At 33.5% G+C, this 11,774-nt stretch overlaps 1 protein-coding gene across 1 annotated transcript; it reads left to right on the top strand.

The window, feature by feature from the left end:
* The first annotated feature begins 2,668 nt into the window (after positions 1 to 2,668).
* LOC106460523 (endophilin-A-like) lies at positions 2,669 to 10,480 on the top strand. Its single transcript, XM_022387269.1, has 5 exons — positions 2,669 to 2,819; positions 7,088 to 7,221; positions 8,381 to 8,447; positions 9,189 to 9,289; positions 10,430 to 10,480. The coding sequence occupies exons 1-5, from the start codon at positions 2,699 to 2,701 to the stop codon at positions 10,478 to 10,480; spliced, it is 474 nt and encodes a 157-aa protein (XP_022242977.1). The 5' UTR covers positions 2,669 to 2,698.
* The last annotated feature ends 1,294 nt before the right edge of the window (positions 10,481 to 11,774 follow it).

Genomic DNA, 11,774 nt, shown 5'->3' on the forward strand with positions numbered 1-11,774 from the left:
TGGGTATTTTATGTAATATATATTAGTTTGAAACAAGTGAAATGTGTTGTCCGTCTACATGGAACTGTTCGCTAAGTGTAATACCGAATTAAGTGATGTTATGCACAACACCGAATGTAAATGAAGGTACTTACAAGTGCGGATTACTCCGACCTTCATGTCTATCTACATTAACAGTCATCTCTATCAAAACCATACTTCAGAAAGGAGGAAGAGGTCTTTTGTACCTGACCCTCCCTGGTCTATTAAGACCAAAATACCGTCACGAAACTGAAGTACTAGTATTTCGACGCTGCTTTTCGACTAAAATTTCATGAAAATTGGTCTCTGTTTCGTTCTTCGTACAGTTAATATTATTATTATAACTACCAGAGATCTGAATTTTTTTCCTTATTTTTGAAAGCAATACTCTAACGAGTCTAAGCAATAAGGCCCGGCATGGCCAGGTGGTTAAAGAGCTCGACTCTCAATTTGCGGGTTCGAATCCCCATCCCACCAAGCATGCTCGCTCTTTGAGCCGTGAGGCGTTATAATATGACGGTCAATCCCACTATTCGTTGGTAAAAGAGTTGGCGGTGGGTGGTGATGACTAGCTGCCTTCCCTCTAGTCTTACACACACTGATAAATTAGGAACGGCTAGCGCAGATAGTCCTCGTGTAGCTTTGCATGAAATTCAAAACAAACAAACTAACTAACCAATAAAATAAAATTAGACAAAATTACTCTTGAAAAGTAAAAATACACGGCACGCCGGTTGGGAAATATTGTTCTAAATCTTCTGTCATACCAGTCGATTTCAATTTCTTAAATATTTCATGCTTTTCTTTAATTTTATCTCTTAAACTCTTTTTGAGCCAACCTGGTTTTTTACTTGCAGCTACCCTTTTCTCTCTATAAGGAATATGTTGATCTTGAATATTTAAAAATTTATCTTTAAAAATTTTCTACATCTGATCAGTGTCTCCAAATAACTCAGCTGCCCAATTCACAACAGATAATTCTTGTTGCATCCCTTCAAAATTTGTAACCAAAATATTATTTTCTTATCTCCATATACAGCAAAACATTGAAACTAATATAGCAATGATCACTTGCACATATATGTACCCCAATTTCCACCCTCTCGATCATTTCTATATTTGAAATTAATAATAAATATAAAATAGCATTGTTTCCTTGACTAATTGGTGAAGAAAGTCATTTTGAACAGTTTCCAAAAACCTTTCTCCCTCACGGTTTGACACTAGTATTTCCCAATCTGTATGCCTTAAATTAAAATCACTCATAATTATGACTTCATTAACAGCTGAAATCGTAATCTCATTATAAAGTATCATTTAATGGTCTGAAACAAATTCCTACCTAAAACCTTTTTCCTCTATATCCACTAATAGAAACCCAAATGTATTCAATCTCCTTACTATTATCTTTGATATCCTCAACTTCAACAGGAAGTAACTCACATTTTACCTATAAATCCACTCCTCTCGCTTTGTTTAATACCTTATCCCTATTAAACAGCCTGTAACCGTGTATTTCAAAGAAATTTCTGTTATCAAAATCATCTACGTTTAACCATGTTTCATTTATTCCCATTATATCAAAATCCTCCATTCTTACCAGTGCTCTAAAATCATCTATTTTATTTCTTGCACTTCTAGCATTACAATAGTAACAATTAAACCTATCCTTATAACTACTTCTATACTCATTTCCTATGCTAAACATTTCTCTGTCTCTTATCCTTTCTCTACATCATTAGCCTCTACATGCACCACAAAAACTGCATTTCTGTTAGCCCCGTTTATTATATCTCCTGCACTGTCAGTTATATCCTCCACATATGCCCCTGAGTATCGTTATCTAATTCTTTTCTCCCTATTTACCTCACAGACTATCTTATCCTCACGCCTTGTCAAAGAATCACCTATAACTATAACCTCCTTATCATCCACATCTTTTTTTGACCCTTTTATTTTCCTTCCCTCCAATAGTTTCTCATTTGCAGAAGCCAAGGCCTCAAATTTGTTGCTCAAAAATGTAAGTGTGCAAACAGCAAAACAATGAGGAAATTTTCTTTATAGCATACACTTTCTGCAATCTATTCAAAACTGTAAATATTTCTTTACTGTTTAGAAGCTGAAGATATATGGAGTATAATGGAATTTTTACTATGATGTTTAGTTATCGAAAGCTTAGTATTCAACTAAATAAAAATGTAATAATATTGGAATCCTTACATTAATATACATTGTGCTTGTAGTATAACTTTTTAAATAATTTAATATTGGAGTGAACATGTAATTTCATTAACCTGTAATCAATGCTGACAAAGCTTAGCTCAGTTAAATGTATGAAATTACAGTGCTTCTTTTTTTTGGAATACCTATTTAATTCATTACATGTTAATTTTCCAGAATACATTATTTACCTAGAGACTAAGAGAGTGGTAAATAGTGGAACTACTATGGCAAGGTTTTTTGATGAACTAATGTTCTCAAGTTGTTTGAATTACAATTTCAGTAAGCTTTTTAAACAATTACTTTAGGTATTGAGTATCTGTTCTTGTGCAATTTTTGACCATCTTAAATTCAGTGTTTCTAAATTTGAAATCATAAAATATTATATTTTTCTTAAGTTAACTCACCTTATATCTCCAGTAGATTATAACATTTCTTTATAGCCTCAAGGGCAAAGATGACAGTTAGCTCCAAATTTCGAGGGACAACTAAGAATCATACTTATCCACAGCCTGAAGGAATTCTAGGTGATGAGATGGTGAAATATGGCATGAATTATGGAGAAGAAAACCCATTTGGTATGCTAAGAAATCTGCTGTGTCATTGTGATTATGATTAAGCTGTTTTTTAAGTGTTTATAACATACCGTTGCTTGCAGATGCCATTGAAACAATTCAATGGTAATTTTCCTAAGAATAGTGATGAAAAAATATAAAATATGCACTCAACCCTATTCCTTGAAACAGAGCATATATGCAGTAGGCTGTTAACAACTGTATTTTGTCATTCCATGTGTTATTTCAATAAGGAAAATTATATTGCATTTGTTTTTAAATAAAGAGCGAGTTCAATGTATTGTTGGCAAAAATTGTTTTTTTTTTTTTATGCAATTGGTGAGTTCACCACAATAGACCTCTCAGGTTCATTAAGTAGACACAGAGAAATTTTCTGTTGAATGCCACCATTCCTTGTCATTTTCACATAGTGCAAGTGAGACCACTATTAAAGTGAACATTTTTTGACAGTTATCATTTCTATAAGAAGTGTCAAAGGGGAGATATTTAATTCATATCAATTTATTCGACATGGTGCAGTAAAATCATGCATGTTTATAATACCAACATTCAATTAGTCAACAAAGGTAGTCCAGTTTTTTTAATGAAATTTCCTCACCAAAAGAAACGTTTTTGTTCTTAATAAGTTGTTTTCTCAAATTGACCATTCAGCACATACAAAGACTGATAAATTTATGCTAATATTGATATGAAATTTTAGGAATTGCAAAAATAAATAATTTTCCTGTAATGTACTCTTGAAAAGAAGCATTTTGATTTTCTTTTGCTACAATTAACCATTCAGGACAGACAGACATACATTTGCTATTATATATAGAGATGATAAAGTCAGGCATTTACCATTAATAACTTGTTATGACACTATATCTTACCTCCTCTCACATAATAGTTTTCTTGTTCAAGGCAGCCCACTACAACAACAGTTGTGAATACTTCTACAACAACTGCTGTGTCTCAGGCTTCAGGTTCCACACTATCAGATGAGGATATATCAGCCTTAGTCAGAAGGGAGATTGAAACCATCATGCAGCCAGCAGCTTCTCCAGAACCCAGACAGGATATTTCTTTTTCTGGGGAGTCTGGACAGGATGACAAAGATTTAGAGAGCCTTTTTCCTTCCTATGCTGTGCAGTCCCAAGTTTCTCCTTTGGACACTCTCAGGCTGCCCTTGGCCTTCCTAGACAGTGTCACAGGTGTGTTACATTTTATATGTATCCCTGGTTTTATATGACTCTTCTTCTTTCCTCCTATACTCAGCACCTTCTCCAGAATGCCTTGTTTCCTCCATCTCCAGATATTGAGGTACATGCTGACGACTTTCAGGCACAATTGCATGTAGGGGCCAGCATGCCTTGTCCACCTCGAGCTTCAGATCAATGTGCTTTGGCATATCATCAAACAGATTTCCCATTTTTGGAGTCGTTGATTCAGGTTTGGGGTTCGGATTCTGATACTTCTGTAAGGTTCTCCCATTTCCGATTTTCCTGACTCTGTTTGACCCTAACTACCCTCCTGTGTTACCTTTCTTCTGCTCACAGAGGCTATCCATTGATCTTCTGTGGGGTTTTCGGAGGATACTTATAACCTTATTTTCTCCACATTGTAACTTTTGTCCTCCTCAGCTCTTTCCATACAAACAAGACTTCTCTGTTGTAGGGACCTTCTTGGTAGGGATGCTCTATTAACTATTGTGCCCCTACTTATTGCCTACCTACAAGATATTTGGATGGCTCCTTTTTAACATTGGAGTCATGGGTGGAGGCTGCTCTGCACCACTCCTTCATTTCTTTCTTGGTCTCTCAGCTGTAACTGCCTTTGCCTATTCCTATTCTTCTTTCCCATCCTCCTCCTTCAGCCCCTTTCTCTGTTCCTTTTTCCATGTTTTGTCACGTGGCCAGATTCATGCACGTATGGTGCAACTTTACATTGGATCCATGGGTGATTTGTATACTGTCAGAGGGTTTATCCTTTCAATTTCTCAAACCTCCTTCTTTGTCCACATACCTAGTATCCTTCCCTTCTCCTACATTATACTAACATGTTTTTGATGCAGTTCAGACACCCCTTCTCAAGAAAGCTATAGGATGTGTTAGTCTTCCCTCTACAGGGTTTTGCTCTAGGTTGTTTATTGTTCTCCAATAGAACGGAAGACTGGCATCCAGTAATTGACCTATCATGTCTCAACCAGTTCATCAACCTTCTCTATTTCACCGTGGAGTCATTCCTCACACTGTGATGAGCATTTACTCTAGGACTATGGAAGACGAAGATAGATGTCTCAGATGCTTACCTACACATTCCTGTTGTCTCATCATTCAGAGGATACCTTCATTTTGTAAACAGCTCTACCCTTAGCCATGAACTATTAAAATATGTCCAAAAATATACACTAGGAAAATTCATATTTAGATTGCTGAAGTACTTTAAAATAATGAGAAATCTAGTTTGTTATTCACTTACAACCCATTATACATGAAAAAACATTTTCAACTTTGTTCTACTCTTTCAATTGCGAGTACTTTTTTAGTTGGTTTAAATATCTAACCTATATGTGTAGAGTAATATTTACACAAGTAATGACTTAATTCTTGTTTTGAATATTGCTATAGCTATACGAAGAGCTTGATTAATTTTGATTTATTTTCAGTAAATTATTTGTATGTATGGGCGATTTTTAGAGTTTTGCAGTGGTATTGTAAGAAGAAGAATTTGTCTTGTGTTTTAAAGTAATTGAACCCACCTGTGTTGACCTTTGATGAAAAGGAAACAATTAGTTAAAGTTCTGAATTCAAATATGATAACCTACAGGGCAACGTAAATGAATCTATAGTTTATTGTACAGTAAGAAACAGAGTAGAGAAAAATAATTCATCTTGTCAGTTGAGTTCTAAAGTAAATGAACTAGCAGGTGTGATCTTTTGACAAGAAAAGAGAATTATTTAAAGTTTTAGATATAACTTTCATAACTAATAGTGAAACGAAGTTTTGTACATACATTTGACTTGTTTTGAATATATTATTGTAAAACAAGTGGATTGTGTGCTGTCTGTTTATTGTTCAAAATTATTGCCAACACCTACTGTAGCAGACACCTACTGTAAAAGAATTCCAGTCCATATTCAAAACCTGACATTAACAAATTTTTTGAGAGACATATTACATACCTAAGTCTTACCCTTGATGAAAGCCCAACAGATCCGGTGAAAATCTACAATTAAAAGTGAACTCTTAGTCCATAATGGACTTCCTATTTTAAGCTCTGATAATGCACTTTATATGTGTTACCTTAAGTTTTGAAGGTTATTTTAAGGAGACTGCACCCCTCTGTCTTTTTTCTTTTGAAAACATTCATAAATTGGTTAAAGATGAGCAAAATCTTTGCAAGATTTTTCAGTAGTATTCAAATCTCCAAGAAAATTGTGTAAGACAGGGGAAGTGGATTGGAAGTGAAGAGTTGTAGCAGTCCAGTCAAGAATTTTGGCAGAAATGGCAAAGCAGTTGTGACACATCTTGTTCAAAGCAGCCCATTTTACAGTAGAGATGTAGTTAAGATTTGTACTGTCTGAATTTGGTACACTTAATGCCTTACACTTAATAATAATTTTGAATTTTGCTTCTACAGAAAACTATATTCTACATCAAAAATAAGATATATCCTAAAATATAATTTAGTTATGAAATACTTCTCTAATTCAGACTTAAGCACTTATTCTAACCCTAGTGTGAACCAGAAGTTAAAGGGTGTGAATTAGAAAAGAGCAGGAAACTTAAACAGCAGAAATATCTTTATTTTTCGTATTGTAGCTGGATATTTTATTACTGTATATTTTGGTTATTATGGAAAACAAGCCAAAATACTGACAATTTTATTTACAGTCTTTGACTTGTAGAATTTTGTTGTGGTACGAGTTTTGCTCATATTTAACTATTTACACTAGCTATTGTAGTAACAATATACGAGTTATTCTATGAAATATCTTCATTTTTCAATACATAGGAAAGCTTAATATGAATTTGTTTGTTTTTATACTACCAAGTTAGCATGCCAACTTTGGTCTGAATAGGTCAGCTTGTTTAGGAGCAGGTGTGTCCACAAACAGATAGAAAGTTTTCCTTGATACCAGATACTTACCATACCATTATGGCTTAATATGTATAGTGCATATGTGAAGATTGCCTTTACCCTGATTTCCATACTTAGTTCTGTTAACTGTAACAAAATATAACTTTAATACAGTATTTTTTTTTCTTGCGATCATGTCTTTCTACAGGCCAGAGCCTGATAGAAACAGGAGAGGCATTACAACAGATGGCAGAAGTGCGCTATGCTCTTGAAGACAATGTCAAGCAAAACTTTCTGGAACCTCTTCATCAGTTGCAGACCAAGGATTTGAAGGATGTTTTGGTATGGGATTTATATCTTCTTATAGAATAGATGTTTCTAACACTCAGATTAAAATTTTTATTTTCTGATGAAAAACCTCCTAATAAAAAGGAACTATTAAATGTATGTTACAGCTTGAATTCAACCTTTGTCTTACTTTGAGAGACTTTAACTGACCTGACTTCTTCAGGAGCTATGATTGCCTTGTTTTTGCACTGACAAAAGTATGTACAAGTTTTAGGACAAATCATGCTGATAATATTATTTCAGAGTTTAAATTTGATTTTTGTGATAGGAGAACTTGTCTGAATTTGTAATTATGAAAATGGTAAGTTATACTACATTTGAACTGAAAATGCTTCCAGGATTTACATCATATTATTAAAAATGAGACTGAAAAAAATTGGCTTGGTAGAGTATGAGACTAGATAATTGCTTTTGCCAATCATAAGTTCTTGTACCTGAAACTACTTTTTATTAGTGTGACCAAAAATTATAACTGACTTCCAAAGCCAACCTCATCCTCTGTAAAAAAGTAAAATGGATGTATTTCCACTCATAATCCTCTAAACATTAAGTTATTTTCATTGTTGACTTTGGTTTATATAGCCTTTGTCACTGAAGGAAGTAAACAAACAACCACTGACAATCTTTAAGTTAATGAGAGTAATTCAGAAGTTTTGTATTATATAGTTTTTTAGCATATTTCAAAACAGGTTGTTAATAAATGATAAAAACCTCTATGAAGTAATATATTTATGCAATCTAAACACAGGGTCTCTAGATGTTCTAATAACTTAAGTTTTTTTTTTGTCTTTAAAGCTTCTAAAATGTTGAGAGCAATATAACTAAAATGTAGTGCGACTATTAAAGAAATTATCTTTTAAATTAATGTGCTTGTTGGTTTGGATAGTTCATGTGATTTAGGCTTCAGTGTAGTGTAGTGTGTTAGTGGGTTTATATTTTATTAATCAATTCATAATGGTTTAGATATTTTATTGGGTCATTAAACACACTATATATGATAAAAATAGTAGTTAGTATTATCAGTTTTACCTCCTAAAGAATTGGTTTCTCTAGTAATAGATTTCTCACATATAGGTGTTTGCTACTGATTACTGTTCTGTATGTTAGATTTTAATCAAAATTACTCAACTGAACTAACGTTATGTATTTATAGCATCACAGAAAGAAGCTTCAAGGAAGAAGGTTAGATTATGACTGCAAAAAAAGAAAACAGGCCAAAGGTATTACCAATGAACCATAGAATATATTTTTTAATACTGAATTTATTATTACTGATTGAATTTTCATGAAAGAATTAAACAAAGTAAGTATAAGTGATAGGACTGTTGAGTTTTAATTTGAGTTTGTTAGTTAGATTTAGATTAACATTTATCCATATTCAAAGTAGACCTAACTGCAACTTTTATAGCATTAAGTCTGAAATTGGGACTTAGAAACATAATATTTCAGTTGCATTAAAACTGTTTTTTTATTGTCAGGTAAAAGATGAACTTATGTTGTTAATTTTTCAGATGTTACATGTATATTTCAATGTATGGAAATATATTAAATTATAGTATTTGAACTTCACAAATTTCAAAAACTGTCTACACAAATGAGATATAGATATTTTCATATCTTTCTGTGACACTTGTTATCACTAAACTAGTTGGAAGGATGAAATTCTTTTAATTATGAGTGATAGATACCTTGTGAATATGTATATTTATAAGAGTGATAAATACTGTGTGTGTGTGTGTGTGTGTGTGTGTGTTATGCATCGAAAGGAAGCATGATAGATAATGTTTCTTACTGAAAGCTTATAAGGGACAAGCTAATTAAAAATCGTGTACTTAAGACACCATTTTGTCCTTAAAAATGCATTCATATTTTGGCAGTTTGTAAATTTAGTTCTGTCACGTAAGTTATTTACTCTGGCAGTAGATTGTCTTTGATTAAATAAGTTGTGTTATCTTTCTCAGGGACTCATGTCACAGAAGATGAAATTAAACTTGCAGAAGATAAGTTTGAAGAATCCTTTAACCTAGCCTCTATGGGAATGCATAATATGTTGGAAAATGACGTTAGTTTAAAATTTTATAATCAGTATATCTATTTCTTATACATTACCTAAACTCATAGCTTAAAACAGGCAGACTTGCCACTGAATTACTTGGATCCTTTCCTAGTTGAGTTGCTCTTGTGCTGTCAATAAATGTGACTATAGTTATGAATGTCATTAGCATAATGCTTTTAACTCTTGTATGATGGACTTGGAAATCAACATTAATTCAGATGCATATACTTTTAACAATATTGAAAATTCTACAACTTCTCTGGAGATCTTATTCATTCAGTCTGCTTCATGCATACAGGGTGATCCTGGGGATGCATATGCTTTTAGTTTGACCAATCATCAACTTTCTGTCCTGCGTGCTATGATTTGTCTTGCTTTTAGACTTTCTTTTTCTGTGCAATTATTAGCTATTACCTATTCTTTCTTCTGATTCTTTTGGTTAAGCTCAAATATCTACCTTGCAGTCTTCATTAACTGCATGTTTCCTACATCATATGTTCTTTTGGCTGAATGCAGCCCAGTGGTTATTATTTCAAACTGTGGATCATAGATCTAAGGTTCCATGATTCATGTCCTGTTACTTCCTGAAAATGTTGTACTCCATACTTTTGGGCCATGGTTGTGTTATAAGAGTGATGGCCAAATGCCACTTTTCAGTCTGACAAATGTTGGTGGATAGTGTTTTCCAGCTGTGTTCATTCTAGTCTATTACTTCGAAATAGAGACAGCTAGTGCAAATAGCCTTTGAATAGCTTTGCCCCAAAGTATGCTTGTGTTCCTTTGTCATTTTAGCCCATCATGTTGTTTTGCAAGGCACTTGTCTTACCCAACATTTCAGCTGACCTCAAAAGCATTTCTTTCCTGTACCATTTTGTCTTTGCAGATATTTCACACAAACTGATTTTTCATTCAGGAGAATCATGCCAGCAGGAATTGATTAGGGTTTTAGCAACTCATTTTGATTCTGGATGTCTTCCCACTTCAATACAACCAGCAAATAATGTTTATCCTCCTGTTTTACCTTCATTTTTCAGTCAAGGGCTGCTACATCTACTCGTATCTTTCAACTCTTTTGATTGTCCCAATATTAGGCAAGATGGGATCTTTTTTCTGTACTCTTTTGTTCTGAATAACTTTTCTGTCTAGGCTTTACTGAGGTTATATCAGATTGTTCATTTGTGGGACACTTGGCTTTGACAGATCCTTCATTCTAGTCTTTAATTTCACTTTTGTCATCCTCCTCCTGTTTCTTTCTTCTTTTTTACAACTTTTGGTTTGGGAAATCTCGAATCACCTTCTGAAAAGAACATTATAATTTATTTATCATGCTTCTCCAGGTGTATACTCCCATCTCTTTTTAGTCTAAATAACAATAGGAAATTATAGACCTGTCTGAGCTCAATCTTTACCTGAATATATCTCATTTCAAAATGAAAAAATGAAGATGTTACAAAAGCTTCTTCTTCAAGGCCATTGTATAAAAATGATGAATATACAAAATGCTTATCATCCTATCCTTATTCATCTGTTAATCACTGTTACCTGCTTATTCAGATACAGTCTCACCTCTCTCACACAAAGTTGTTTTGATGTTCATCTTCTCTTTAGCAATGCTAAAAACATTTTGTGATCAGTGCATCAGTGTATATACCCTATCAATTTTGCACCATTTCTGAACATCTACATATCATGTAACTACTCTCCATCAATAGTTTTGTGCCACCTATACTGACAAAGCTAGCTCCCTCTGCTATCTCTGCTCAATCCTCACTTTCTTATTGTCACAGCATTGTTTAGATTTGTGTTTTTTTCTCATGTGGCTACCATTTATGAACGTGCTTCTTTGCCATTTAAATTTTTTTCAACAGTTTTATTTTGGTGTACAAAACTTGAAGATAGCTTTTATATGCGGAAACATCTGTTAGCTGAGTTCTTGCACAGATCTTAAAATATAACGTTGATAAATGGAAACATCGGCACATGTAGATATGTAGATCTTTTAAGTCGAGTTGTTCAAAACTTGAAAATAGTGTTGATAACTGGACCGATTGTTGATTGAGATGTTGAATAGGGAATATCTGCTGAAGGACATGCCAATCAGTGATTGCCTTACCGGCCTACGTTGATCTGACTCATTTTATAAGCTGTACTATTTCCTATGGATTATTTTCCAGATGGTTCTGCTATAATTAGTGTCTGGCGAAAAGCTTCAGCAGATATTCCCTTTGCAACATCTCCACCAACAATTGGTCCAGTTATCAATGCTGTTTTCAAGTTTTGAACAACTCGACTTCAAAGATCTACATATCTACATGTGCCAATGTTTCCATTTATCAACATTATATTTTAAGATCTGTGCAAGAACTCAGCTAACAGATGTTTCCGCATATAAAAGCTATCTTCAAGTTTTGTTTTACTGTGTTTACATCAGTCTATTTCAACAATTTATTTTTTTTTTGCATTTATTTCTTGTTACCCAATTACAAGAGAT

This window comes from Limulus polyphemus, unplaced genomic scaffold, assembly GCF_000517525.1.
Source record: "Limulus polyphemus unplaced genomic scaffold, Limulus_polyphemus-2.1.2 Scaffold787, whole genome shotgun sequence".
In the NCBI taxonomy this organism is placed as follows: Eukaryota; Metazoa; Arthropoda; class Merostomata; order Xiphosura; family Limulidae; genus Limulus; species Limulus polyphemus.